This window comes from Neoarius graeffei, chromosome 5 (genome assembly GCF_027579695.1).
Source record: "Neoarius graeffei isolate fNeoGra1 chromosome 5, fNeoGra1.pri, whole genome shotgun sequence".
In the NCBI taxonomy this organism is placed as follows: domain Eukaryota; kingdom Metazoa; phylum Chordata; class Actinopteri; order Siluriformes; family Ariidae; genus Neoarius; species Neoarius graeffei.
In genome coordinates this window covers 20,461,286-20,489,125 of record NC_083573.1, presented here as the reverse complement: position 1 = coordinate 20,489,125, position 27,840 = coordinate 20,461,286, and the positions used below count along the sequence as shown (strand labels likewise).

Here is a 27,840-nt window from a genome sequence, read left to right as displayed (position 1 = left end):
GTGTACAGAATGGATCAATTTCAACCGATGAACTACACGGCTCATTTTTCTAATGAACAGATAACTAGATATATGTTTAAAATAAACGATCTACAGATTAGTGACCCTTATGGCTTAGGGTCAGTGGATGTTGAACTGCCAGCAGAATACCCGGACGTGTATAATTACCTCATTAACTTTCCCTCGCTGTTCAGTGGTGAAGCACTGCGTGCTTATAAATCTCTGGACAGTTATCTTTACAGAAATTCAGGATTTGTCAGCGACTCAGATGTGGCATGTTGTAAACAAGAAAATAACAATCCTCATTGGATGGGTAAGTCACTTAAGTATTGAATACTAATACTATTTATATCAGTATCTAGTATAGCACTGACCAGCCGATTATAGAATAGAATAAGGTAATTCCAAATCGTCCATCTTGTTTACCATGGATCTGGTGTTGGAGAGGTAGAGGCTTAGCAGTGGAGATTTGAGTGGCTGTTTTCTGAGCTTAGTCAACAGGCCGGCTCTGCAGCCTCGCTTTTGCTTCCGCTCCCGACGCCGCCTCCTTCGCTTTGCTTCCGATAACAATCCACGGAGACCCCGCTGGTCTCGCTATCTCGTCCGGAATGTTGTGCATGCGATTGAAATCGCTACAAACCGTCATTTTCTGCTGGAAACCAATGTCCAGTAAGTCCATACGGTTGTAGTGGATATTGAAGTCCGGTACAGACGAACAACACGCAAAAATAAACACAAAAAACATAAAAAACGTGCACAGGTAGGGAGAGCTTGTAGCCGCAGCCGTTGTAGTAGAATTGTATATAGTAGGGTTTTCCAGAAGAAAAGGTAGAAGTAAAAGCAGAAGTAGAACTAGAAGTAGAAGGCGGAAATATGGCGTTTGACCGACAAGATGGCGTCTGTCACAATCTGGATCGGCTGTGACGTCACATGCAAGTGCTCCATTACATGCCTTGCTGTTGGAGTGATCTTTGTTGATCGACCATTCCTGGAGAGGGTAACAATGGTCTTGGATTTCCTCCATCTGTATGACTCTGGATTAGTGCAGTCCAATCTCTTTTCCAGCCAAATGAGCATCACAAGTCAGGTCCTCAGGAATCTCCTTTGTTTGTACTATAATACACTTCCACATAAATGTTTTGTGAAGATCAGACTGATAGATCCCTGTTCTTTAAACAAAATAGGGCACCCACTCACAGTTGATTGCCATCCCTTTGATTGAAAACACCCAGCTCTAATTTCACCTTCAATTTAACTGCTAATGTTAGAGTTGTACATACTTATATACTCAAAAAAATGTACTATTGGATCATTTTCCTCAATACATAAAAAAAACCCAAGTATAATATTTTTGTCTTGTTTGTTTAATTGGGTTGTCTTTATCTACCTTTAGGTCAGCATGTCTATCTGTGAAATATACAATGGTTGCAGAGATTTAATTCCCCATTAAATCCCCTAAGTTTCCATTTTATAATTTATAATGCACAGACAAAAAGTAAAATTCATACTGGTGTTGTAGTCAAGACCACCTAAACCGAGACCAAGTCATGACCAAGACCCAGATAAGACCAAGACTTTGAGGGGTTGAGACCAAGTCAAGACCAGGGCCAGTCTAGTATGTGTGAAAGGGTGGGGGAAGGGTGACAGCTGTTAATAGGAAGAAAATTTTCAAATTGGCAATGAGTCATGTTATTGGTTGCATTTGAAGCAGGAAATTTTACATCCAATTACAGTGTTACATCCAATTACAATTACAATGTTAACAAATAAAACAATGCACAGGCAATTTAGTGAAATTCCAACAGTTGTGGTCTTGACTGGTCTTGAAATAAAATCCTGAGTCTCTATGTCCAAGATCAAGACAAGACCAAGTAAAAATGCGGTTGATTCTGAGATGAAACCGAGGCCTTCAAAAAGTGGTCTTCAGGCTGCTCTCAAGTACTACAACACAAATATTTGGTATTGATATAAATTTAATTATACAAAACTAACCACAGGTTCTAAAAAAAAATGTAGATGTTGAAGACCAGTGACCAGTCTGTGCCATATTCCCTGACTTGAGTCACCTGAAGACATCAGTTAACCTCTGAATACATGTGAAGTAGAGAAAAAAAGGAAAATTTAGCTTAAGTACTCCTTTAAGTGTTAAAGTCAAATTAACAGTTTTAAAATAAATTAGCATTACCAGATTAAAGTTACATGTGAAGCCACAATGTTTAAATACATACCGGTACTTCAGCCCAGAAGAATGTATAATGATAAAATTGCCAAGATGAGCAGAAGTGTAAGCCTGTCATAAAATTAATATTATTACTATTAACACTATTAACAGCAACAGTGATAGTAGTAGTATAAATAACAGCAAAATAAACAAAAGTGTAACACAGTTACAGTGGTATGCAAAAGTTTGGGCACCCCTGGTCAAAATTACTGTTACTGTGAACAGTTAAGCAAGTTGAAGATGAAATGAGCTCCAAATGCCATAAATTCAAAGATGAAACACACTTTTCAACATTTTAAGCAATATCGGTGTATTATTTTGGTTTTGTACAATTTTAGAGTGAAAAAAAGGAAAGAAGTAACTTGCAAAAGTATGGGAACCCTAGGAGATTTGAGCACTCAGATCACTTTGACCAAGGTCTCAGACCTTAATTAGTTTGTTAGGGTTATGGCTTGTTCACACTCATCGTTAGGAAAGGCCAGGTGATGCAAATTTCAAAGCTTTATAAATACCCAGGCTCCTCTAAACTAGTCCCAAAAATCAGCAGCCATGGGTTCTTATAAGCAGCTTCCTACCACTCTAAAAATGAAAATGGTTGAGGCCTACAAAGCAGGCTATCAGAAGATAGAAAAACATTTTCAGGTTGCCATTTCCTCAGTTCAAAATGTAATTAAGAAATGGCAGTTATCAGGAACAGTGGAGGTCAGGATACGGTAAGGTCTGGAAGACCAGGAAAAATTTCAGAGAGAACTGCTTGTAGGATTGCTAGAAAGGCAAATCAGAACCCCTGCTTGACTGCAAAAGACCTTCAGGAAGATTTAGCAGACTCTGGAGTTGTGGTACATTGTTCTACTGTTCAGCAACACCTGCACAAATATGGCCTTCATGGAAGAGTCATTAGAAGAAAACCTCACCTGCATCCTCACCACAAAATTCAGTGTCAGAAGTTTGCAAAAGAACATCTAAACAAGCCTGATGCATTTTGGAAACAAGTCCTGTAGCCCAATGAGGTTAAAATGGAACTCTTTGGCAGCAACAAGCAAAAGTATGTTTGGAGAAAAAAGGGCACAAAATTTCATGAAAAGAACACCTCTCCAACCGCTAAGCATGGGGGTGGATCAATCATGCTTTGGGGCTGTGTTGCAGCCAATGGCACGGGGAACATTTCACAGGTAGAGGGAAGAATGGATTCAATGAAATTCTAGCAAATTCTGGAAGCAAACATAACCCCATCTGTAAAAAAGCTGAAGTTGAAAAGAGGATGGCTTCTACAAATGGATAATGATCCTAAACACACCTCAAAATCCACAACAGACTACCTCAAGAGGCGCAAGCTGAAGGTTTTACCGTGGCCCTCACAGTCCCCTGATCTGAACATCATTGAAAATCTGTGGATAGACCTCAAAAGAGCAGTGCATGCAAGATGGCCCAGGAATCTCTCAGAACTGGAAGACTTTTGCAAGAAAGAATGGATGAAAATTCCTCAAACAAGAATTGAAAGACTCTTGGCTGGCTACAAAAAGCATTTACAAGCTGTTATACTTGCCAAAGGGTACTACTAGGTACTAACCATGCAGGATGCCCAAACTTTTGCTTCAGGCCCTTTTCCTTTTTGTCATTTTGAAAATGTAAAACATGAAAATTAAAAATTGTTTTTGCTTAAAATATAAAAGGAATGAGTCATCTTTAACTTTATGCCTTTTGGAGATCATTTCATCTTCAACTTGCTTAGCTGTTCACAGTAACAGTAATTTTGACCTGGGGTGCCCAAACTTTTGCATACCACTGGAGGAACTAACATTGGTGGTATGACTCATTACTCAAAATCACACAAAAAGCAGATTATCATGCTTTTGAAAAAGTACTCCATTTTTAAAAAAAAAAAATGGAAACAATATATAGCTAAAACTGCTGGATTTTTTCCCTCTATACGAGTCTTTCAAGCTCTTATCTTGGATGGTAGCCTTATTAGCTATAGGGCTAGAGTCAAAATTGAGGCTTGATAAAGTAAAAACAAACAAAGCAAGCCTCTCTATCTTCATATATTTTTGGATTATTTACAGTAGTGAAGCATGTTACTTTAGATAATATTAGCTAGCTAGCCAGTAACCCCCAAAATTTTTTGCAATTCTACTTCAAATATAACAATATAAAATTACTCTAACATCACCCATATAACCCAAGTTATACCTACATCATCTTAAACATTGGTCTACACTGCCTGGACCAAAAAAAAAAAAGTCACACTCAAATATTTCATTAGTCCACCTTTAAGCTTTGATTCGCTGTGGCATTGTTTTTGGGGAAACCTTATGCAACATCTATTTCCATCAAAAGTTGCATTAATTTTTCTTGAAATTTCCTGAAATCTCGTATTGACAACAGGAGAGTCAAACCACTCTGTAAAGTCTTCTCCAGTATCCTAAAGACTTTCAGTGGACTGTGGTGGCCAATTCATGTGTGAATATGATTCCTCATGCTCCCTGAGCCACTCTCACAATTTGAGCCCAATTGTCATCCTGTAATATGCCCGTACCGTCAGGGAAGAAAAAAAAATCCATTGATATAACCTGGTCATTCAGGTCATCAGCTGACATTATTTTATTGCCCCATAATGTTGCGGAGCCTCGACCTGACCAACTGAATCCACCCCAGATCATAACACTGCCTCCAGAGGCTGTAGAGTAGCCACTATGCATGAAAGGTGCATAGCTTCATATGCTTCCCTTCTTACCCCAACACGCCTGTCACTCAGGAATAGGGTAAATCTGGACTTAAAACCACATGACCTTTTTTTCTATTGTTCCAGAGTCCAATTTTTATGCTACCTAGCAAACTGAAGCCTTTCCTTCAAGTTAGTGGTTTTCTTATAGCAACGCAGCTGTTTAGTCCCAATCCTGTGAGTTCTCGTCACACTCTCGCTCTCGGTGTGTGTAAATGCTCTTACTTTCACGGAGTCTAAAATCAAGTCCAAGTTGAGTCTCAAATAAAGGCTCAAGTCACAAATTCGAGTCCACATTTCTGCTTGATATAAGCCAATAATTTGACCCTTCTGAAACACTAACATCTTTTCCACAAGCACAGGATATATCTTCCGACATGTTTAAGAAATGAGAAGCTACTCACTACATCAGTTAGGATTAAAATAATTGTTGCCAGCTGAAACAGTCACTGCAGTAATTATCCAATCAAAGACTATCTGCTTATTTAAATCCAACAATGACATTTTTGGCCAGGCAGTGTCATCTCATCATCTCCAGCTGCTTTATCCTGTTCTACAGGGTCGTAGGCAAGCTGGAGCCTATCCCAGCTGACTACGGGTGAAAGGAGGGGTACACCCTGGACAAGTCGCCAGATCATCATAGGGCTGACACATAGACACAGACAACCATTCACACTCACATTCACACCTACGGTCAATTTAGAGTCACCAGGTAACCTAACCTGCATGTCTTTGGACTGTGGGGGAAACCGGAGCACCCGGAGGAAACCCACGTGGACACAGGGAGAACATGCAAACTCCGCACAGAAAGGCCCTCGCCGGCCACGGGGCTCGAACCCGCCAGGCAGTGTATTAGAACAAATTTTATTTCAGTGCTTCTAGATTTGCTACACACATCAATGCATTAACTAACAATATAACAAGGGAAACTTAAACGCTTCTATCCAAAAGACAATTTTCACTTTTTTTCTGTTTTACATAAGCCAAGTATATTTCAGCAAAACTGAAATGTATTCGGCTCAAAATGTTCAATCAGGGCAGACCAAAGTAACCTGACAAAACTGTTCCAGAGAAACAGAGCACGCGACAGATTTAATACAATTCTTACTGGCCCCTTTTACAGTACATGTATTTACGATGTACGTACTAAACAACCTGGCAAAAAATAATTAGGCTTAAAGAAATAGTGATTACAAATATTTATTTAGCAAAGAGACAAAATATCACATACATATCTGCTGCTGACTATCAATACACAATTTTTTTCTTTGGTGAAATGCAGCTAATCATGTGTGTTTTTTTTTACACGTCTCGTCATGTTCTTTTATAAATTTCAAGAGGAAGCCAAGCCCACAGGGGAAAAAAAAACCCTTATTGAATGTTTCTTTTTTAATAAAACATTTGGCATTTTTGCAGTTGAAAAGCTTCATGCACACGACCATACAAAAGTATCTCAAATAAAATGTTTCTGCATGTTCAAATACACATTTAAAAAGTTTTCACTGTAAACATGGCTTCAACAGAAAACTCAGAACAAGTTAATTCATGCTTTGACAATGAAATTTATCAGAAGGCATGCATCTGAATGTTATCATGACATTTACAATGCAGTTTATAATGCAAAGTTCTTTAATATGAAAAATCTTTTTACTATGTTTAACAAAAAGAAAGATGAAGACAGACAGACAGGCAAAAAAAAAAAAAATACATCAATCTGAAGCCCAAATCTCCAGTCCCTTAAAACTTCAGTGAGGTGGTGTATGGTGCCACTGGTGGAAGACCAGTAGAAAGAGAGCAATTTGATGCTTGGCACTAGTGTTTCTGGTTGTGTTCTGCTATACAATGTTGAAGACCATCGAGAGATACTGCTCATAGGAAACCTGGATCCAGCCATCCTGGTCTGTGTCATATCGTCTGAAGACATCAGTTAACCTCTGAATATAACAGGGAAAAGGGATAAATTATAATTTTTTTTTAAACATACATGCTGTGTCCTTCTAGCGATAATGCTAAATGGGCAATTTCTTTTGGCTGTTGTGTGAATTTTACCTGTAGTACAATGCAGCACTGTATGAAGTCATCGAAAGCTACTTGTCCTTTCCTCTGCCGGTCAAACTTCTCTATCAGCGTGTTATAGAACTGATCTGACAGACGATACCCTGGACAAGGAGAGGGATATGAAACTCAAACAGTAGCAGCAGCTATTGAGTCAGTCAATCACAAACCCTTTGAGGACTGTATATTAATAAACTTTGAGAAAATAAAATACAAGATATTGTATTTCATAAGAAATTTGTGACAAACTTTAAAAAAAAATTAGGAATAAACAGAATTCATTGTAGACTTTCTGCACAAGACTGTGTTTAAATTTAGTCCTAGAGCAGGTTTCTAACATGTTTCAAGTTGTGTGTAGGATTTAACATTCAGCTAGCATAGTTCAAAATGCATAATGGAAGCTGGAATGCTTTTAATAAATATCCATAATTAACTGGAACACTACAATCAAATCTACAACCATGCTATGCTTTACATTGATTTCTAAATTTATTGTTCTTTCAGCAGCACTTTCAAGGTGTGCTAAATAAACTAAGCGACATCCCACAGCAGGGTAATTCATCTATTCCTCTGGCTCGCTACCCTTTGTGGGAAATAAATCAGCATTATTTTGCTTACCAAAGCCAGTGAGAGCCTGTTTCAACTCATTCTTGTCAATGAACCCTGAGTTGTCACGGTCGTAAGTGCGGAAGATGTTCTGCCAGTCTGTGATGTATTTCCATACACCAGCAAACTCATTAAAGTTCACTCCACCTTTGTTCTCTCTGTCAAACATTGCTGAGAAAACAGAAAAGAAAGAGAGGAGAGAGGACTTATGAAATGTGCAGATTCATTTTTCTCCACGACCATAAGTGATATGGGTGAGTGAATGAGCGCGCGTGCGTGCGTGCGTGCGAGAGAGAGAGAGAGAGAGAGAGAGAGAGTGTGTGTGTGTGTAAAATGGGCAGGCAGATGTATGAGTAGGTGTGAGAGTATAACAGCATAATAACAGTAGAAAAATGTACAAGTAGAAACTGTGAATGTGTATGAGTCAGTAAGGTAAGTGAATGATTGGGAAAAATAAATAAGTGGGTGGGTTTGATTGTGGATGAGTGAGTGAGGAAGTGGGTAAGAACTGTGTGTGTGTGTGTGTGTGAGAGAGAGAGAGAATGGAAGAGTGAGCAGGTGGGTGAATAAGTGATTAGGTTGTGAGTAAGGAAGTGATTGGGTGGTTGAGTGATTGTATGTAGGTCTGTGAATGAATGGGTGAACGAGTGATGGAGTGGGTTACAATGTGTCCCATCCGAAATAGTGATAAGAAAAGAACAGATCACACCAGCAACCTTTTTAGGGCATCTGGGATGGTCATTATTGCACAGATTTGAAACCAGAACGGGCCTGAGTTTCCCAAAAGCATCGCAGCACAAAGATAATCATTAAATGATAGAGCGAGCAGCACAAAACTCTCTCCTAATTAAGATGCTCTTAGCCTTAAGAGGCTTTTGGGAAACCCACCCTGATTGACACACAAATATACTTTACCACTGATATGATTGTTGCAAAGGGACAGTTTAGTCCAATAACAGTAGTAATAATAATAATAATAATAATAATAATAATAATTCACAGACCCAAACACAATCACTCAACCACCCAATCACTTCCTTACTCATAACCTAATCACTTATTAACCCACCTGCTCACTCTTCCATATATATATATATGCTGTGTGTGTGTATATATATATATATATATATATATATATATATATATATATATATATATACACACATACACACACACACACATATATATATACACATACACACACGTGTGTGTGTGTATATGTGTATATATATATATATATACATACACATACATACATACACACAGCGTCTATATATACACACACATATACGTGTGTGTGTGTGTGTGTGTGTGTGTGTGTATATATATATATATATATATATGTATAAAATATACACACACGTATATATATGTATAAAATACACACACACGTATATTATATATATATATATATATATATATATATATATATATATATATATATATACACACAACAAACAACAGGGATGTGTGTATTTTATCAAGTCCAAAGTCAACACTTCATGCACTTCATGCTTCCATCTGTTGACGAGCTTTTTGGAGATGTTGATTTCCTTTTTCAGCAGGACTTAGCACCTACCCACAGTGCCAAAACTACTACCAAATGGTTTGCTGACCATGATATTACTGTGTTTGATTGGCCAGCCAACTTGCCTGACCTGAACCCCATAAAGAATTTATGGGGTATTGTCAAGAGGAAGATGAGAAACACCCGACCCAAAAATACAGATACGCTGAAGGCCACTATCAAAGCAACCTGGGCTTCAATAACACCTCAGCAGTGCCACAGACTGATCACCTCCATGCCACACCGCATTGATGCAGTAATTCATGGTAAAGGAGCCCCAACCAAGTATTGAGTGTATAAATGAATATACTTTTCAGAAGTTGGACATTTCTGTATTGTAAATCCTTTTTTTTGATTGATCTTAGGGAATATTCTGATAATTTGAGATACTGGATTTCTGATTTTCATGAGCTATAAGCCATAATCATCAAAATTAAAACAAAAAAGGCTTTAAATATTTCACTTTACATGTAATAAATATAGAATATATGAAAGTTTACCTTTTTGAATTAAATTATGAAAAAAAGGAACTTTTTCATAGTATTCTAATTTTTTGAGATGCACTATATATATATATATATATATATATATATATATATATATATATATATATATATATATTAGTGCGTGCGTGTGTGTACATACATGGGGTCAACTGTGCAGGAAAATGGGGGCTGTGATAATGAGGTGAGAAAGAGATTGCAAGCAGGGTGGAGCAGTTGGAGAATGATTTCAGGAGTCATTTGTGATAGGAAAGTCCCAGCAAAAGCGAAAGGTAAGATGTATAAGACAGTTGTGAGACCAGCTGTGATGTATGGATTGGAGACCTTACCCTTAATGAAGAGACAGGAGGAAAAGCTGGAGGTGGCAGAGTTGAGGATGTTAAGGTTTGCGATGGGAGTGACAAGGTTGGACAGGAATGAGCACATCAGAGGGACAGCACATGTGGAGAGCTTGGGAATTAAGCTAAGAGAGATGAGACTGAGATGGTATGGGCACATCCTGAGAAGAGATGCAGAGCATGTGGGAAGGAGAATGTTGAGGATGGAGCTGCCAGGCAAACGAAAATGAGGACAGCCAAAGAGGAGATACATGGATGTGGTAAGATAGGACATGAAAGTGGCAGGTGTGGTAGAGAAGGATGCATAAGACAGGGAGCAATGGAGATGAAAGATTTGCTGTGGCGACCCCTAATCGGGAGCAGCCAAAAGAAGGGAAAACAAACAAACAAACAAACAAATAATATTTTATATATATATATATATATATATACACACACACACCAAATAAAAGAGGTCATTGTTGAAGAATGGAAAAAGACTGATGTTGCAAAATGTCACCAACTTGTTCATTCCTTGCCTAGAAGACTTGATGCGGTCACTAAAAATCATGGAGGCCATACAAAGTACTAGATGTCATAGTTTTTGTTGTGGGGTGTACTCATTTTTGCACCACTCTAATTTGAGTAAAACTGAAAAAATGCATAATTAAGAAATATATATATATATATATATATATATATATATATATATATATATATATATATATACAGTGGGGCAAAAAAGTATTTAGTCAGCCACCAATTGTGCAAGTTCTCCCACTTAAAAAGATGAGAGAGGCCTGTAATTTTCATCATAGGTACACTTCAACTATGAGAGACAGAATGGGGGGAAAGAATCCAGGAAATCACATTGTAGGATTTTTAATGAATTAATTGGTAAATTCCTCGGTAAAATAAGTATTTGGTCACCTACAAACAAGCAAGATTTCTGGCTCTCACAGACCTGTAACTTCTTTAAGAGGCTCCTCTGTCCTCCACTCGTTACCTGTATTAATGGGACCTGTTTGAACTCGTTATCAGTATAAAAGACACCTGTCCACAACCTTAAACAGTCACACTCCAAACTCCACTATGGCCAAGACCAAAGAGCTGTCAAAGGACAACAGAAACAAAATTGTAGACCTGCACCAGGCTGGGAAGACTGAATCTGCAATAGGTAAGCAGCTTGGTGTGGAGAAATCAACTGTGGGAGCAATTATTAGAAAATGGAAGACACACAAGACCACTGATAATCTCCCTCGATCTGGGGCTCCACACAAGATCTCACCCCGTGGGGTCAAAATGATCACAAGAACGGTGAGCAGAAATCCCAGAACCACACAGGGGGACCTAGTGAATGACCTGCAGAGAGCTGGGACCAAAGTAACAAAGGCTACCATCAGTAACACACTACGCCGCCAGGGACCCAAATCCTGCAGTGCCAGACGTGTCCCCCTGCTTAAGCCAGTACATGTCCAGGCCCATCTGAAGTTTGCTAGAGAGCATTTGGATGATCCAGAAGAGGATTGGGAGAATGTCATATGGTCAGATGAAACCAAAATAGAACTTTTTGGTAAAAACTCAACTTGTCGTGTTTGGAGGAGAAAGAATGCTGAGTTGCATCCAAAGAACACCATACCTACTGTGAAGGATGGGGGTGGAAACATCATACTTTGGGGCTGTTTTTCTGCAAAGGGACCAGGACGACTGATCCGTGTAAAGGAAAGAATGAATGGGGCCATGTATCGTAAGATTTTGAGTGAAAACCTCCTTCCATCAGCAAGGGCATTGAAGATGAAACATGGCTGGGTCTTTCAGCATGACAATGATCCCAAACACACCGCCCGGGCAACGAAGGAGTGGCTTCGTAAGAAGCATTTCAAGGTCCTGGAGTGGCCTAGCCAGTCTCCAGATCTCAACCCCATAGAAAATCTTTGGAGGGAGTTGAAAGTCCGTGTTGCCCAGCGACAGCCCCAAAACATCACTGCTCTAGAGGAGATCTGCATGGAGGAATGGGCCAAAATACCAGCAACAGTGTGTGAAAACCTTGTGAAGACTTACAGAAAACGTTTGAGCTCTGTCACTGCCAACAAAGGGTATATAACAAAGTATTGAGATGAACTTTTGTTATTGACCAAATACTTATTTTCCACCATAATTTGCAAATAAATTCTTTAAAAATCAGACAATGTGATTTTCTGGATTTTTTTTCCTCATTCTGTCTCTCATAGTTGAAGTGTACCTATGATGAAAATTACAGGCCTCTCTCATCTTTTTAAGTGGGAGAACTTGCACAATTGGTGACTGACTAAATACTTTTTTGCCCCACTGTGTGTGTGTGTATATATATATATATATATATATATATATATATATATATATATATATATACCGTAAAATACCAAATAATAGCCCGGGCGATTATTTGTCTCAATCACGTAAGAGACCCGGCGCGTATTAGAGACTAGGCGGCTATTTGGAACAGGCGATTAATTCCTTCTTCACAAACACCTTCCCCAAAATCTACCTCAAAACGGGGGAAAAAATCATTCTCAGATAGGCCTACTTTTAACCAGTATAACTTACAGTTTGTTTAGAGTTAGATTACAGATAGCACGGTGCCGACTTCAGGGAATTTTGAAGACGCAGAATGCATCTTCGCATGGCACAGTCGGGGTGGATAAAGGATAAATCACACACCTTTTCCTGTTAATGACTAGTTAAGCGCATGCTTTACAAAATAATCAAGAAACCACACCATTGTCTGTGCGCAGCACTGTGATTTAATTACTCTGCAAAGTTATGGTCACTTGCTATCACCCTCACCCATGCAGCCTCCACCCTTTGCGCTTCGCGATGTCTGTCAATCTGAAATTGCATGGAGGGCGCGACGTTGAAGCAACATAATTAGGGTGCGAAGTGTCAAACCAAAGGGTTTTTTCTTATGCTGAAAAATAAGTGACCTGCAGTGGCTACATACTGTCATCTTGCATCACGTTTCTCTCCAAGACGTCTCCCTATTTGGCCGATATGAGCCTATTCCCCGAGTGAGTTGGTACGGTGGCTCGACCCGGTAGAAAACTTAAAGTTCGGATGAAAGTTAGTTGAATAGGTTACTGACTTGTAGGCCTACATGTTGCCTGCCTGACGCGTGCTTCTGCCCAACTTGCACGACAGATTACTTGTTGAAAAGGCCCCTTGGATTAGATTGGCCGCGAGCAGACTGAAATGCATGTTAGAACGCTCTCACCTTTTTTGTAAAGCGTCTTCCAGATCCGAATGGGTAAGGGCAAGTGAAATGGTATAAGGTCTTTAATAAAACTCAGTGTGTGCTTTGACGCATGCATTCGGCAATTTAGGTCGTTTAACAGAAGCAGCAGTCCAACCTTGGAAACCCGCAGTCCTCAATGTCACCACACACGCTGGCTTTCGTTGGGTATACCCAAAGGGGTGGCTAAGACATCTGTCAAAAGTTACGGAGTTGCATTCCTCAAGAAATATTACGGTAGACCAAGATTATAACATTGAAATGGCATGTTTATTATCACGTAACAAAATGTTGTAAACAGTATTATAGAAATAATTTCATTCATTCATTCATTCATTCATTCATTCATATTGTTTCGGTAGAAAACTATGCAATGCAAAATCGTTTAAACACCAGAAAACCAGAAAAGTGCTGGGCCTCAAGATTCTAAATAGAACGTTCGGACGCTTTTTTTTTTAGACCCCGGCGAGTATTCGGAACCGGCCTTTATTTGTCACAACACACGCGTACACCCGGCCGTTAAAGGGAACTCGGCGGTTAATTGGAACTCGGCTATTATTTGGTATTTTACGGTACACATACACACACACATACATACACACACACACATTATATATATGTCAAGTTTATTTGTATAGCGCTTTTAACAAACATTGTCGCAAAGCAGCTTTACAGAATTTGAACAACTTAAAACATGAGCTAATTTTATCCCGAATCTATCCCCAATGAGCAAGCCTGTGGCGACAGTGGCAAGAGAAAAACTCCCTCAGATGACATGAGGAAGAAACCTCAAGAGGAACCAGACTCAAAAGGGAACCAATCCTCATTTGGGCAACAACAGACAACATGACTATAACATTAATAGTTTTAACATGAAGTCAGTTTCGTTGAAGTTATAAACTCTTCATTAATGGAAACTTGAGTGCAAAACTGTTCATGACAACTGCAGTCCTAAAGTTAGCAAGTCAACTGTAGTCCTCAGCCATAAAAGCATTAGTGTCAGTGTCCAGAGCATCCTCCAGGTGTGACTTTCAACTGTCCACATGGGGCCGTCCTCCACAGGAGCGATGCGATGAGACGAGACTCCAACCAGAGATGGCACCAGGATAGATCAGGCAGGTTCGAGGAGCAGAAGAGGTCAGCATCTCGAGCTCAGGATTGACATGCAACTCAGAGGGACAGGACAGATTTTTTTTTTGGGGGGGGGGGGGGGGGGGGGACACAGGTATGCCCAATGTCACCTGAATAAGTAGGAACAGTATACATATTGCACCGAGTACAAGCAGTGACTCCGGCAACTAACTATGACAGCACAACTAAAAGGGGAGAGCCAGAAGGCAACACAGGCATGAGGGAGCCCCGGGACATAAAGCAGCCAGCCACTACACCATCAACAAACCCGAGTGAGCAAGCGAGTGGGGACTGAGCATCCATACATCCCAGTTTACCAAAAACACTATGTCTGAGGACCCTCCAGATCTACACCTTTACCTCAAACACCATTAACACAAGGCTTGACTAAACAGATGTTTTCAGCCTAGACTTAAATGCTGAGACTGTGTCTGATTCCCGAACATTACTTGGAAGGCTGTTCCATAACTGTGGGCCTTTGTAAGAAAAGGCTCTGCCCCCTGATGTAGCCTTCACTATACGAGGTACCAGCAGATAGCCTGCACCTTTTGATCTAAGTAGGCATGGCGGGTCATAGAGGACCAGGAGTTCACTCCGGGACTGTGGTGCGAGACCATTCAGTGCTTTGAAGGTCAATCGTAGTATTTTATAATCAATACAAAATTTGATTGGGAGCCTATGCAGTGTGGATAAGACAGGGGTGATGTGGTCATATCTTCTAGTTCTAGTAAGGACTCTTGCATTTTGAACTAACTGGAGCTTGTTTATGCACTTATTGGAACATCCAGACAGTAAGGCATTACAATAATCCAACCTGGAGGTAACGAAAGCATGAACTAGTCGTTCCGCGTTGTGTAGCGACATTAAATTTCTTATCTTAGCAATATTTCTGAGATGGAAAAAAAAAAGCTATCTGGGTAACGTTATCAATGTGAGTTTCGAATGAAAGACTGGGGTCAATAATCACTCCGAGATCTTTTACTGCTGCACATGAAGAAACAAAGGCCATCCAGAGTTAATGTGTAATCAGAAAACTTACTTCTAACTGCATGTGGTCCTAGTACGAGTACTTCAGGCTTGTCAGAGTTAAGCAGAAGGAAGTTAATAAGCATCCAGTGTCTAATGTCCTTCACACATTCCTCAATTCTATTAAGCTGGTGTGTCTCATCAGGTTTTGCAGAAACATACAACTGTGCATCATGAGCATAACAGTGGAAACTAATACAATGTTTACAAATAACATCACCCAGAGGTAACATATGTAAAGAAAAAAAAAAGCAATGGACCCAAGATAGAACCTTGTGGAACACCAAACTTTACTTCAGTATGTCTAGAAAAATCACCATTTCCATCAACATACTGATAGCAATCACTTAAATAAGACCTGAGCCAGGAGAGGGCCATTCCCTTAACTCCCACAACATTTTCTAGTCTATCCAGAAGAATGGAATGATCAATGGTCTCAAATGCTGCACTTAGGGCAAGCAACACAAGCCCTGATCAGACGCCAACAGTAGGTCATTTACTACTTTAACCAATGCTGTCTCTGTGCTATGATGAGGTCTAAATCCTGACTGATACATTTCATGGATGTTATTCCTATGTAAAGTTGTGCCACAGCTTTTTCAAGGATCTTGGAGATAAAGGGGAAGTTTGATATTGGCCGATAATTGGACAGCTGATAGGGATCAAGGTCAGGTTTTTTTTAATCAGGGGTTTGATAACTGCAAGTTCAAAGGATTTGGGTACATAGCCAATCCTAAGAGAAGAATTTATTATTTTTAGAAGCGGTTCAATTACTTCAGGTATTATCTGTTTGAATAGATGTGTAGGTAAGGGATCTATATACAAGTTGAGGCTTTTGATGCGAAGTTTAATGAAAGTAATTCAGTTTCTCTAAGGGGAGTAAAACATTCTCATTGATCTGATACATGAAAAAATTCATCAAGTTGTTGCTACTACATACTGCAGGTGTGCATGTGTCTATAGTGGAATTATTCCTGGTTAATTTTGCTACAGTATTAAATAGGAATCTAGGATTATTTTTGTCATCTTCTATTATGGAGGAGAGATGTGTTGATTTAGCAGCACTAAGAGCTTTTCTATACTGCAAATTCAGAAAGAAACTCAGAATATGGCCCCGGGGGCCTGTAAATAATAAGTCTACCCAGTTAATTCTGTTACTTATTTTTCGAGGCTACATACATTATATTAGTATGAAGAACTTCAAATATATTAAATTTATAATCTAGGTGTGTTTTACACTTAGATAATCATTATAAATCACCGCGACGTCTCCTCCTCTGCCAGTTAGATGAGGGTGGTGCATATAACTGTATCCAGGAAGATTAGCTTCATTTAATGCTATATATTCATTTGGCTTGATCCATGTTTCAATTAAACAAAGTATGTTAAATTCCTGATCAGTAACAAGTTCATTCATCATTAAGAAGAAGAAACCTTTGTCACACGCACACTTCAAGCACAGTGAAATTCATCCTCTGCATTTAACCCATCTGAAGCAGTGAACACAAGCACGCACACACCCAGAGCAGTGGGCAGCCACACTAGAGTGCCCGGGGAGCAGTCAGCGGTTAGGTACCTTGCTCAAGGGCACTTCAGCCCAAGGCTGCCCCATGTTAACCTAACTGCATGTTTTTGGACTGTAGGGGAAACTGGAGCAAATCCACACAGACACGGGGAGAACATGCAAACTCCACAGAATTTTTCCTATATAGAGCACACTTTAATTGGGGCCCAGGTGTATTGTGTGACACCCACACCATAATTTTGTGATCTCCACCATAATTTGATTTATTAATTTTTTTTATTATTGTATTTAGTTTTTGGTGAAAGTTTAAATCAACAAACAAGTAGCAGTTTATATAAATTATTATACTGAGCATGCTTGATTTCTGTGCATATTTTGACCACTGAATAACCTGCATTTACAGCCTTACATTCAGCCTTCAATAAATGCTTTCCCCCACAAACAGCAAATGAATCAAATGTTTCTCTCCGATTCAGACTCTGGAATCGGACCAACATGTGTGAAAGCACTCAAACACGCTTCAATATCTCCAAATAAACTCTCACTCGATTTCCATATCATCTCATACACAACAGCTACATCCCAATTGTCCATCATAACATATAGACAATCCTGGTCAGTGCCTGTGATGTTTTTGGAGTGGGAACAGGGGCGATTTCTCAGAGACAACAAGGGAAGTCGAACTTCCCCTAAAATTCTCTCCCCAAACTGCGGCGTCTATGACGTTGAATTCTCATTAAAACAATAACTTGCATAACATAATATATGCCCAAGATTGTATTTACGTTCATAACTATCCCCATGTCATCCTGTAACTTATTTGAGTGATGTCTGACGAACTTGCAGTTCGCTACGAGAATCACCTTTGCTGCCAGGCTGTAACCTTTCTTATTTCAATGGGCTCTATGGACTGGCAGCCGGGTATCCATTGCAGTCTACGAGACGGCTCTGAACAGCCAATTTCGGCTAGTTGTTATTGGTTAAAATCGACAAAATAGTCACTTCCGGGGAAGCTGGGTATCTCTGGGGGTAAACGGGACATGGGTGGGCCAAGAAGCCGGGCTGATAAAGGATTATTGGAGGTGGTGTTTGAAAGACATGAGGAGGGCGGTCGCTGTACTTCGGCGTCGGCGAGGAACATGGTAAGCATGATCAGTCAGTCCCTAGCGGATGTCGAGAAAGTGTAGTCGTGTGCCAAAGTGCTGTCCGAATTTCTTTTCATATAAACGTTTCTTCTCATTACTCTGTAAATAAGTGTAAATATTACTCGTTGTGCTCCGTTAACTTCCATCCATTCTATCAGTATGATCATTCGTGAATTCACTTGTTTATTTCATTTGTAGTTCAATCAACGTGGTTGTAGGCTAGCTTGAGCCTTATTGGGATCTGCAGTGCTAGCTGCTAACAGCTGGTATCTATCTGCTATAATGGCAAAGTACGGCCAGTCATTTTGCCCCGCCCCTGCCTCGCGCTCCGTCTGGTGCGGTAGTGATGTCCCGTTGCTCGCGCGCCATAGCAGAGACCCGCGCGACCTTCAGCCGGTACAGTCGCTGTTCTTTTACCACCGCCGTTATTCTCATCTTTCCGGTGCGTTCTTGATTTTTCCATTGTGTCCTATTTTGCCATATCAAATACCCAAAATGGTGTTGTATTATTCATATTTAAGTGAATAATCAATTCAGTCATTATAACTTGGCATTTTTAACCCAAGCAGTCAAAAAGAGGAAATTTATTCAATATTTTCAAAAAAATTTTTACAAAAACATTTGAATTGTAATAAAAAAAAAAATCCACAGCAGAAGCCAGATAAAGCAAGACGCTATCTTTATTCTTATTAAACATGATAAAAGAAACATTGGAGTGTTAGGTAAATGCAAAAAAAAAAGCAAAATTAGAAAATTTATTTTTTGACCATAATGTCCCAAATGAGAGACCAGTTTCTGAGACAGACCCACATAACAAATTGACTCATGACAAATAACAAATTGAAAAATTGTATTACGTAGACCTAAAACTGAGCTTCCCCTATTTCAAAGCCCACCAGCTGCCACTGAGTGGGAATGAGTACAGACAAACTCCAAATCATCATATAAAAGTTGCTTTGGAATGGGGGGGGAGGGGGGGGGGGGGAGTGTGGGAAGCTGCACGACCAAAACTGTATGAATGACCCAACCATCTGCTAGTGTAGGTTGATGAACACAGCTTTTTTTGGAATGGGTGGGAGATGTGTGTTATAGAGAGCATTTGGTTGCATAGCAATTGGAGGAGTACAGAATGAGTCATCAAATTTATTTCCCGCTTTCCAAAAAACTGTAGAATTTAGACAACACCCTGTACAAAACATGTTTTTGTCATATCTTTCATTAGCCTGGTTGTACAAGTGTGCACACCCCTTTATAATTGGGCATGTGTCTGTGCTCAGAATTAACCAGCCACATTCAAACTTGTGTTCAAAAGTAATTATCATCAGTAATCAGTGAAAAGTTCTGGAGGATCTTCTTGACATCTTTTTCATTTCATCCAACCACTGAAGCCATGAGAGCTTAGAAAGCATATACCGGATCTCACTGTTGAAAAGTATCAATCAGGAGAGGTGCATAAGATTTTCCAAAACATCAGAGGTACCATGAAACACTATGAAGGCAATCATCAGTCAACAAGTGGAGAAAAGGAGAAAATGGGGCACCACAGTCACCAGCGCTTTAAGGGGGGGGCTTCGGGGGGCTCAAGCCCCTGGGCCACAGCCAATCAGGGGCCTCGTAAAGGGGCCTTGTAATATTAATAAAATAACAAACTGTCGGAATCGTGGGCCTACATTAATGTACGGATAGAAATAAGGTTAGAAACAAATGAGCGCGAACAGGATAAAGCGAGTAGAGATAATGAGATGAGATAAATGAGCGCACAGTAGCCTGCTGTAAGAGACATGGTGGATGTGGTTCGCGAAACGAACACCCACAACTGTACCAGAATAAAATGTAACAAAATGTAATGTCACGCACGAAAGCACGCCAAAGACTGCAGACTACTGAGACACAAATTTAGAGGCTTTGAAAGATGAAGCGTTCACATGTTAGCGGGGTGCATAAAAGGAAAAAAAAAAAAAGAAGAGATGCAGGTAATGATAGAATCATTGCCTAAAGTCACAGACTTTTTTAAGGTAAGGATCACCAATCTGTTCAGAATATCAGCTACTTATCAGTTATCAGCCTACCAGCAGCTAGGCTATGTGTAGCTAGGCTAGATATGCTATGAGGTAATGGATAGCATATTATTACATTAAGGTACTGTTTTTTACGTTTGTGAAGGTGGAGGAGAACCAAGTCAGCGAGGCAGATGAGACAAACTGGAACTGTGCTGAGGAAGAGGAGGGTGTCAACTGCTCAAATGAAACCGTGAGGAGGAGGGATGACAGGCAGGACGAGGGGCATATTTCCATGGGGATAATAAAATGTCTAAAACGGCATCTACTGAAGAAATTGATGAAAAGATTGTAGCCTATAATTTTCACAGTTCGGGCAGCAGACAGAGTAAGCATACTGTAGGTATCATGCCGCCATTTTGTCTCTAAGAACTACAACTCCCAGTCCTCTTCCGCGTGACCTACGTCACACGTGGGCGGGATCATCTACGTCAGTCCGCCATGCGCACATAAGTCCAGGCGGAAGCTCCGCTCTTTGTCTCTCGCGTCCGGATTCCAAGGAATATAGACGCATAAAGAGATGCTCTCAAACCCGAAAACACTTCCTTCTTGCAAGATTCACCATCCAGCGCGTTCTGTGTTTAACCACTGGCCAAAGTAAAAGTCCAGAATAGCGCGATCTTTAAACTCAACCTGAGTTACAACCGGTTTATTCGTATTAGAAGTGACGTCACGACTGCAGCTCAAACGCAGTTTTAATTTGTAATTAGGAGTGACCAGAATTCCTCCTGATTGAAGTTCTGTGCACATTAATCAGAGACTTTCCTTTCATCACGAACGACGCGTCGGATCAAGAGAAGTTCACTGTCCACGGAATCGACTCACATGCTTCATGAACAGCGAAGCTCTGCAACAGCGAACATCTTCTCAGAACTTTGCTAGAGGCAAGATATTGAGTAAAATATATTTGGGCATAATAATTAAGCTAGTTTTAGGAAGTTGCTTTATTGAAAGTGTGAATTTAAACCCAGGTTTATTCATTACACTATTAGACACACAGCGTGTTGAATTGAATGGTTCTGTTTGTTTAATCTCATTTGTTTTCAGTTGATAGGCTGTGCATGTTTCTTTTATCTCTTACTAACAATTCTCTTAACACACATTTTGATCTTATTAAGAGTTCAGTGAGTTTGGTAATGTTATGAGTGTGGAATCCTTTTGTTACTTAGAAACACGTGCTCAACAGGCCTGACCAGGCCTGATACACTTTAGATAGCTTCCCTTTTGTCTTAGCTTAGCAACACGAAGCTAATCTGGGCCTACCTCGTGCTCAAACACATTTTGGTTAGCTATACAGAACTAGCCTTTTGTCTAAACACATGGTCAAGCCCCTCCTCCACACTCAACATACCAAAACATCAGATAAGAACATTCCAAATTTTATAGCTCCCTCATACACACACACCTTGGCTCAGGCCTAGGGGCCTAACACACACACATACATACACACATACACATATATATATATATATATATATATATATATATATATATATATATATATATATATATATATATACACATATATATACATATATATATATATATATATATATATATCTCACACACACACACACACACACACACCTATATTGATTATTTTTATCTTTGTATAATAAATTCATTTATTATCAAAGCTGTGTATTCATCTTGATGGTGTGAACAATATCTGAAGTCCCCAATCGCAAAGAATTCAAAAAGGTGCAGATTTATGTAATATAGTAAGTGATCAATAATAATTTGGAAATATACCATAATCTAGCTGTTTGGTAATTTATCCAGGATTAATGGTATGATTCACTAAATGATTCACTGAACGATTCACTAAATGATTCACTTCAAATGAGACTGATTCTATGGTATGATTCAATTCAAATGAGTCAAAGTAAACGATTCAATGGGATTGATTCATTTTAATTATTAACCTTCAAATTTAATGAGACTGATTTAATGAGATTGATCACTTAATTTCAATAATTAACTGATTGCACCTACAATACTGAGGGGAATAGCAATACAAAGCTAGCGCATATCCACATTTCTCGCTAGCTGTGTTGGGTGTATTGTTAACCTGTGTGGATTTAAGTGAAATACTTCAGAAGTTCTGTGGTCAAGACAGCATTTTAAGGTAAGGACACTTGATTATTAATGTTTGCCCGCCGTGGCTTGTTGTTGACGAAAGGCCCACATGATTTTGTCTTATGCAGCTATTGCTAGCGTCATGCTTTGAACTAGGTTAAGCTCATTTACGCTAAAGGATGGGTTTTTTGAAGGACTTTGATGTAGCTAGTTTCTTTTTAAAAAATCGTATGCTCAAAACAGTATGCCCGTGTTCATCATGTTTAACTTTTTTCTTGATGGAGTGCGTGAAATATTGTTGCAAGTGGTATTTCAATGCAGTCATGTCAAAAAGGCAGTTGAATGCACGGTCTTATTCAAGGAGAAGGAAGACTTGCATGATGCTTGAACATAGATCGGTAAAATAGACCCTAGTAGGACTTGGTTTCGTGTATTTCGGTCTGTAGAATTATGAGTTTGGCCGCTGTCCATGGTGTTTACGTTTCATGTGGCCGCCGAGCCAAGTACCTTGACTTGCAGTGAATGTTTGTTTTCATGCCGCCGAACTATTTTTATGTATTTTATTTTTTAAAAGGACTTGTCTGTAAGTGTGTGTTTTTTATGTTTACAACACATAGGTCTACATTATAGCTCACGCGCGCTTGTGTGGTTATCTCTGGCCATGCCCCTGCGTGAAAGTTACGCAGTATCACTCTCCTGTCCGTGGTAATAATCAGAACCGGCTCTGTAATGATAATGCGCGCATTCTTCTCTCCCTCTGTGGTCGGATGTGTTGAGCGATGTGAGCGTGGGCCTTGCGCAGCTACGCTGAGCCAAACGTAACCTATCGTAGGCTTCTAGGCTAATTACACGCTTACACTGTAAATGCTTGACATGTATTGCAAATAAAATAAGAGTGTTTTCCTGGCCAACGGTAAGGGTAGGGTTGACAGGTAGCCTATGAGGGGCCTCAAAAAACCCAGTAGCCCCTGGGCCACGGGTGTTGATAAAGCGCCCCTGACCACAGTGACATTCCCAAGAATTGGATGCTCCTCCAAATTTAACAAAATGACAGGATGAAAACTTAGGGAGGTTACCAAGAGATATATTACAAATTTTTTCCTGTCTGAACTTTTTAAAAACTTGTTACTGGAATCAAATTCAAAATGAGCATGTAATTTTTCAAAAACAAAATTTCTGCTTCAATATTTGATATGTTGTCTTTGTACCTAGTGTTGTAAGACTCGAGAATAGTCTCAAGACCACTTTTGTAAGGTCTCATCTCAGATTCGACCACATTTTATTTGGTCTTGTCTTGGTCTCCGACATGGAGGACTCCGGATTTTATTTCAAGACTTTTCAAGACCACCACTGTGGGATTTCATTAACTTGCCTATGCACTGTCTGATTTATTTCTTAACATCGTTACTGTGATGGGCTGTAATATTTCCCGCTTCAAATACAATCAGTAACGTGACTCACTGCTACCGTATTTTCCGGACTATACGTCGCTCCGGAGTTTAAGTCGCATCAGCCAAAAAATGCATTATGAAGACGAAAAAAACATATATACGTCGCACCGGACTATAAGTCGCACTTTTTTGAAGGGTTATTCTATCCATAGAACCTGTGATTGTATCTGATAAGCGGCGCGTGGTTACTGCGCAACTGCATTGTTTATTTAATAAACGAACAGCTGAGCAGTGATAACGCGCCCTTTGCCCTGTAAGTAGCCTAGTCTGATTATTTTAAATATCTACTACTATCTTTAATACTATCACTATCGTTATTACTAATAGCCTATATTATTATTATAACTAATATTAGTAGCCTATTACTGATGCATTAATCAGTTTGCTTTTAGAATATTTTCACCGGTAGGGCTTATTATCGCCCCATGACTCTTTCATCTGTGTTATTAAAGCTGTAGTCATCATCGAGGAGTGTCATTCTTCATTTTTGTCTTATTTTATTTCATCAAATCAGAGGTCAAGTAGGCTATATCATCTCCAAAGACAGGTACGGTAGGAAAAACAACCGTCTAGTGAAAAAAAAAAACAACAACCGCTTTTAAATCCCCTACTTAAATCCTTGAAATGAGTCATTTAACTCATGTCTTGTGTGATCTGATCTCCAATGGTGAAATAAACCGGTTGTGATGAGTACAGTCTGTTATTTTAGAAGATAAATGTAATATATAATTTAATATATAGACTAATAAAAATTAATATTTTATAATATAATATCACGACATATTACTGTCTGTAACTGTTTGTCACTAAAGCGTTTTCTAAGATCATAATGTCTGATATTATTATTATTATTATTTTACACACACAATAAGCGCATGTGCGTAAAGTTATAGTAAACCATCCCCCGCCTTTTTTTTTTTTTTGAGTCGCCGGACCCACCCACCTCCTGCGTTCTGGGACCTCCCACTTCACAAATTAAGCACTGCCTAAAATCATTACATAACTTATTTAAATAACTATAGGCCTATCATTAATAATAAAACACAGGTCAATCAAGTTTATCAAGCTGACGATTTCACTCCAAATCAGCAAATCCATTGAATTCCTCATCCTCGGTGTCGCTTCTGAACAACTCTGCCTCCAGCGGCAGATGAAGCGCCGTTTCCTCCTCTTCTGCGTGGCTGTCGTCAGACTCAGCATCAGCTCCAGTTATTCCGCGGTGAAAAAACAAACAAACATATATACGTCGCACCGGAGTATAAGTCGCATGGACAGCCGAACCATGAAAAAAAGTGCGACTTATAGTCCGAAAAATACGGTAATTCTAAATTTTTCTTTCTGTTAATGGCAGTCACCCCTCCCTGCCTCCCTTCTCTCTCTCTCACACACACACACACACACACACACACGGTCCTGCCCTGCTTTGGTCTTGACTTGATCTCATCCCCTCAAAGTCTTGGTCTCGATACACTTTGGTCTTGGTGATGACTTGATCTCTGTTTAGGTGATCTTGACAACACTACTTTGTATCATTTTCAATACAGTGTTTCCATCATTTGCAACTCATCATGTTCTGTTTTTATTTACATTTTACACTCAGTCACAGCTTTTTTGGAAACACTGTTGTATTACAAGCAAAAGGTTCCTTAATCAAAATCAATTAGTGAAGGTATGTGCACATTTATACAACAAAAAAAAAAAAGTTATTGCATGTTTTTTTTTTTAAATTATCCTAAAACTTTCATTTGCTTCTTTTTTCCTTGCTATATCACAGAGGTGGACAAAATATGACGTGATTTATCTTGGTTTTAACATTACAAAATCTGCAATTTTAATGGGGTGTGCAGACTTCATATCCACTCTGCATACTGACTGACATACCCACAATGCCAAGAAACTTGTACAAAAAGGTCTAAAAAGGCCCATTTTAATTTCACAGGATCTATAATTAAAATACCTTAGGGAGACAAATTAAGGGACTTACACCAAGGGAAAACACTGAAACACAAATCTGGGGATAAGACAGCCTTGTTTAAAAAAAAAAAAAGGGACAAGATTCTCACCTATAATTGATCTGACAGTCACAGGATTGAATGGTGTCCATGTGCCTGTGAAAGAACAGGAAAGCATTTTAATATTATAATAAAAAGGAAAAGGGCATTACAGCTGCACAATAATATCAGTGTTTGTATTATAAGAAGCAGCCTTTATTTATCAAATATAAATACCATGAAATTCTTTTCTTCATATATCCCAGCTCGTTAGGAAGCTCGGGTCAGAGCCCAGTTTTTAAATATACAGTATGCCATACAATTCCTGGCCATATGATTAATCCAGATTACGTCAAGGACTTGATTACTCAAGAAGTCACTCAATTAGACAGACACTCTGCATTTTTATCAAGGATTATATTTAGCAAGGCAAATCAAGGTCAAAGACAGCAACTCAGAGTCTGAGCTACCTTCCTATGTAAGCTAAACTCAAACTACACAAGCCAACAATGATGCCATCAAAGTTAAATTCTAAGCATACCCTTTACTAGATATTATGTATTAAAACATTGCTCTTATTCAAGAGAAAAAAAAATGGCAAAATGTATCATCAGTAAAAATTTTCTAATTCAATGTTTTTAGTTCCTGGGCTGCATATCATCCACTTGCTTTTCAACGGTCTCGCTTACCATCCTTGGCCAAAGGGTAGAGAAACAGCCATTAGAAGGTTGCCAGTTCGATTCCCTGGACTCGCATGAAAAGTGTCAGGGATTCTTGAGACAAGGGATAAAATGGGTTTTTAATTTCTAAAAATAAAATGTTGATTTTTCCAAAATATATTTATATATTATAGTTGCCCCAGATGTTGGCCTTTTAATGCTGTCAAAATACAATCTCCCAGGTTTAACATTTTTAACATTTTTGTCATGATTGCTGGACAAGCATGGAATTTTGTCAACACCATAAGACACACAGAAACCTAGAAAATATGTATTTTGAATAAAATTATTGCAGTTCTTTTGAATATTGGAGATAATTTTAATCTGTGCTGATCTATCCACATTTTCAAACTACTACGATTACTTAAAATAAATAAATTATGGAGCTATCGCTTATTATTAGTGGGGAAATATACATTTTCACATTTAGTTTTTAATCTAAAAAACAGACAATGGTATTCAGCTATATAAAAATTACAAATTCATTTAGGAAATGCAGTGTTTTTATTGAGATAATCTGAGACAATATAATAAAATCTTTTAAAAACAAAAATGAAAAGAAAACTCATCTTATGGAGTTGACGAGCTGTTGACGGAGTTGACACACATCTTACGGTGTTGACGGATTAGAAGAGAACAGGGTATAACTTCATTTACCATGACCATTGAACTTCAAAAACTCATTTTTTTTTTGCACTCACACCCACTTTAAAAACAGTAACTGGGCAGTAGACTTTTCTAATCTCTTGAACAGTCCATCTCATCAAATATGTGGCTCATGGACAAAGAACATTCAGAACATTCAGTAATTCAGCCTTTGAATGTAAACATCTCTGAAAATCTTGAACTCATCCAATGTCATTCTAGCCTGAAGTGGACAAATGTACAATGTTGTATTTAGTGAAGAACACACACACACATATATGGAAAGTAAGTCAAGTACACACATGTATACATGTTTTGAGACTCTCTCTCTCTATACTATATATATATATATATATATATATATATATATATATATATATAGAGAGAGAGAGAGAGAGAGAGAGACTCAAAACATGTACATGTATACATGTGTGTACTTGACTTACTTTCCTTATAATAAGCAGATTGAAATCAGCATAATAATAATTATACCATATTCAACAAATCTGATTGTTCAAATAATACAAAAGCTCTTCGTTATTTAAGCACCTTAAATGGAAAACAATGTGTATTGTATTGTAACTTACTTATTTCTCACATAATGAACACACACGCACGCACGCGCGCGCACACAGTACATACAGACTGAATTCAGTATTACAAAAGAAATAATTATCTTCTGTGTATTTCATATTGAATGAATGTATGTTATTAAAATATAAAATAATAAAACTACAATGTCAATGTATAAAATTTAATTAAATGGGTAAATAATACATTCAAGTCCCATTTGTCAACACCATAAGTTAAGT

At 38.8% G+C, this 27,840-nt stretch overlaps 1 protein-coding gene across 2 annotated transcripts in view; it reads right to left on the bottom strand.

The window, feature by feature from the left end:
- Nucleotides 1-6,127: 6,127 nt before the first annotated feature.
- Nucleotides 6,128-27,840, bottom strand: part of pdcd6 (programmed cell death 6) — a 61,721-nt gene continuing 40,008 nt past the window's right edge. The window contains exons 1-5 of one of the 2 annotated variants that reach the window (XM_060920452.1): nucleotides 26,354-26,452; nucleotides 25,737-25,781; nucleotides 7,617-7,775; nucleotides 6,993-7,102; nucleotides 6,128-6,877 (exon numbers count right to left, since the gene is read on the bottom strand). In XM_060920452.1, coding sequence (XP_060776435.1) covers nucleotides 6,779-6,877; nucleotides 6,993-7,102; nucleotides 7,617-7,773 — 366 coding nt within the window. In that variant the 5' untranslated portion in view covers nucleotides 7,774-7,775; nucleotides 25,737-25,781; nucleotides 26,354-26,452 and the 3' untranslated portion in view covers nucleotides 6,128-6,778. Of the gene's footprint in view, nucleotides 6,878-6,992; nucleotides 7,103-7,616; nucleotides 7,776-25,736; nucleotides 25,782-26,353; nucleotides 26,453-27,840 lie in introns of those variants that run through there. The other variant, XM_060920451.1, reaches the window with a different exon arrangement.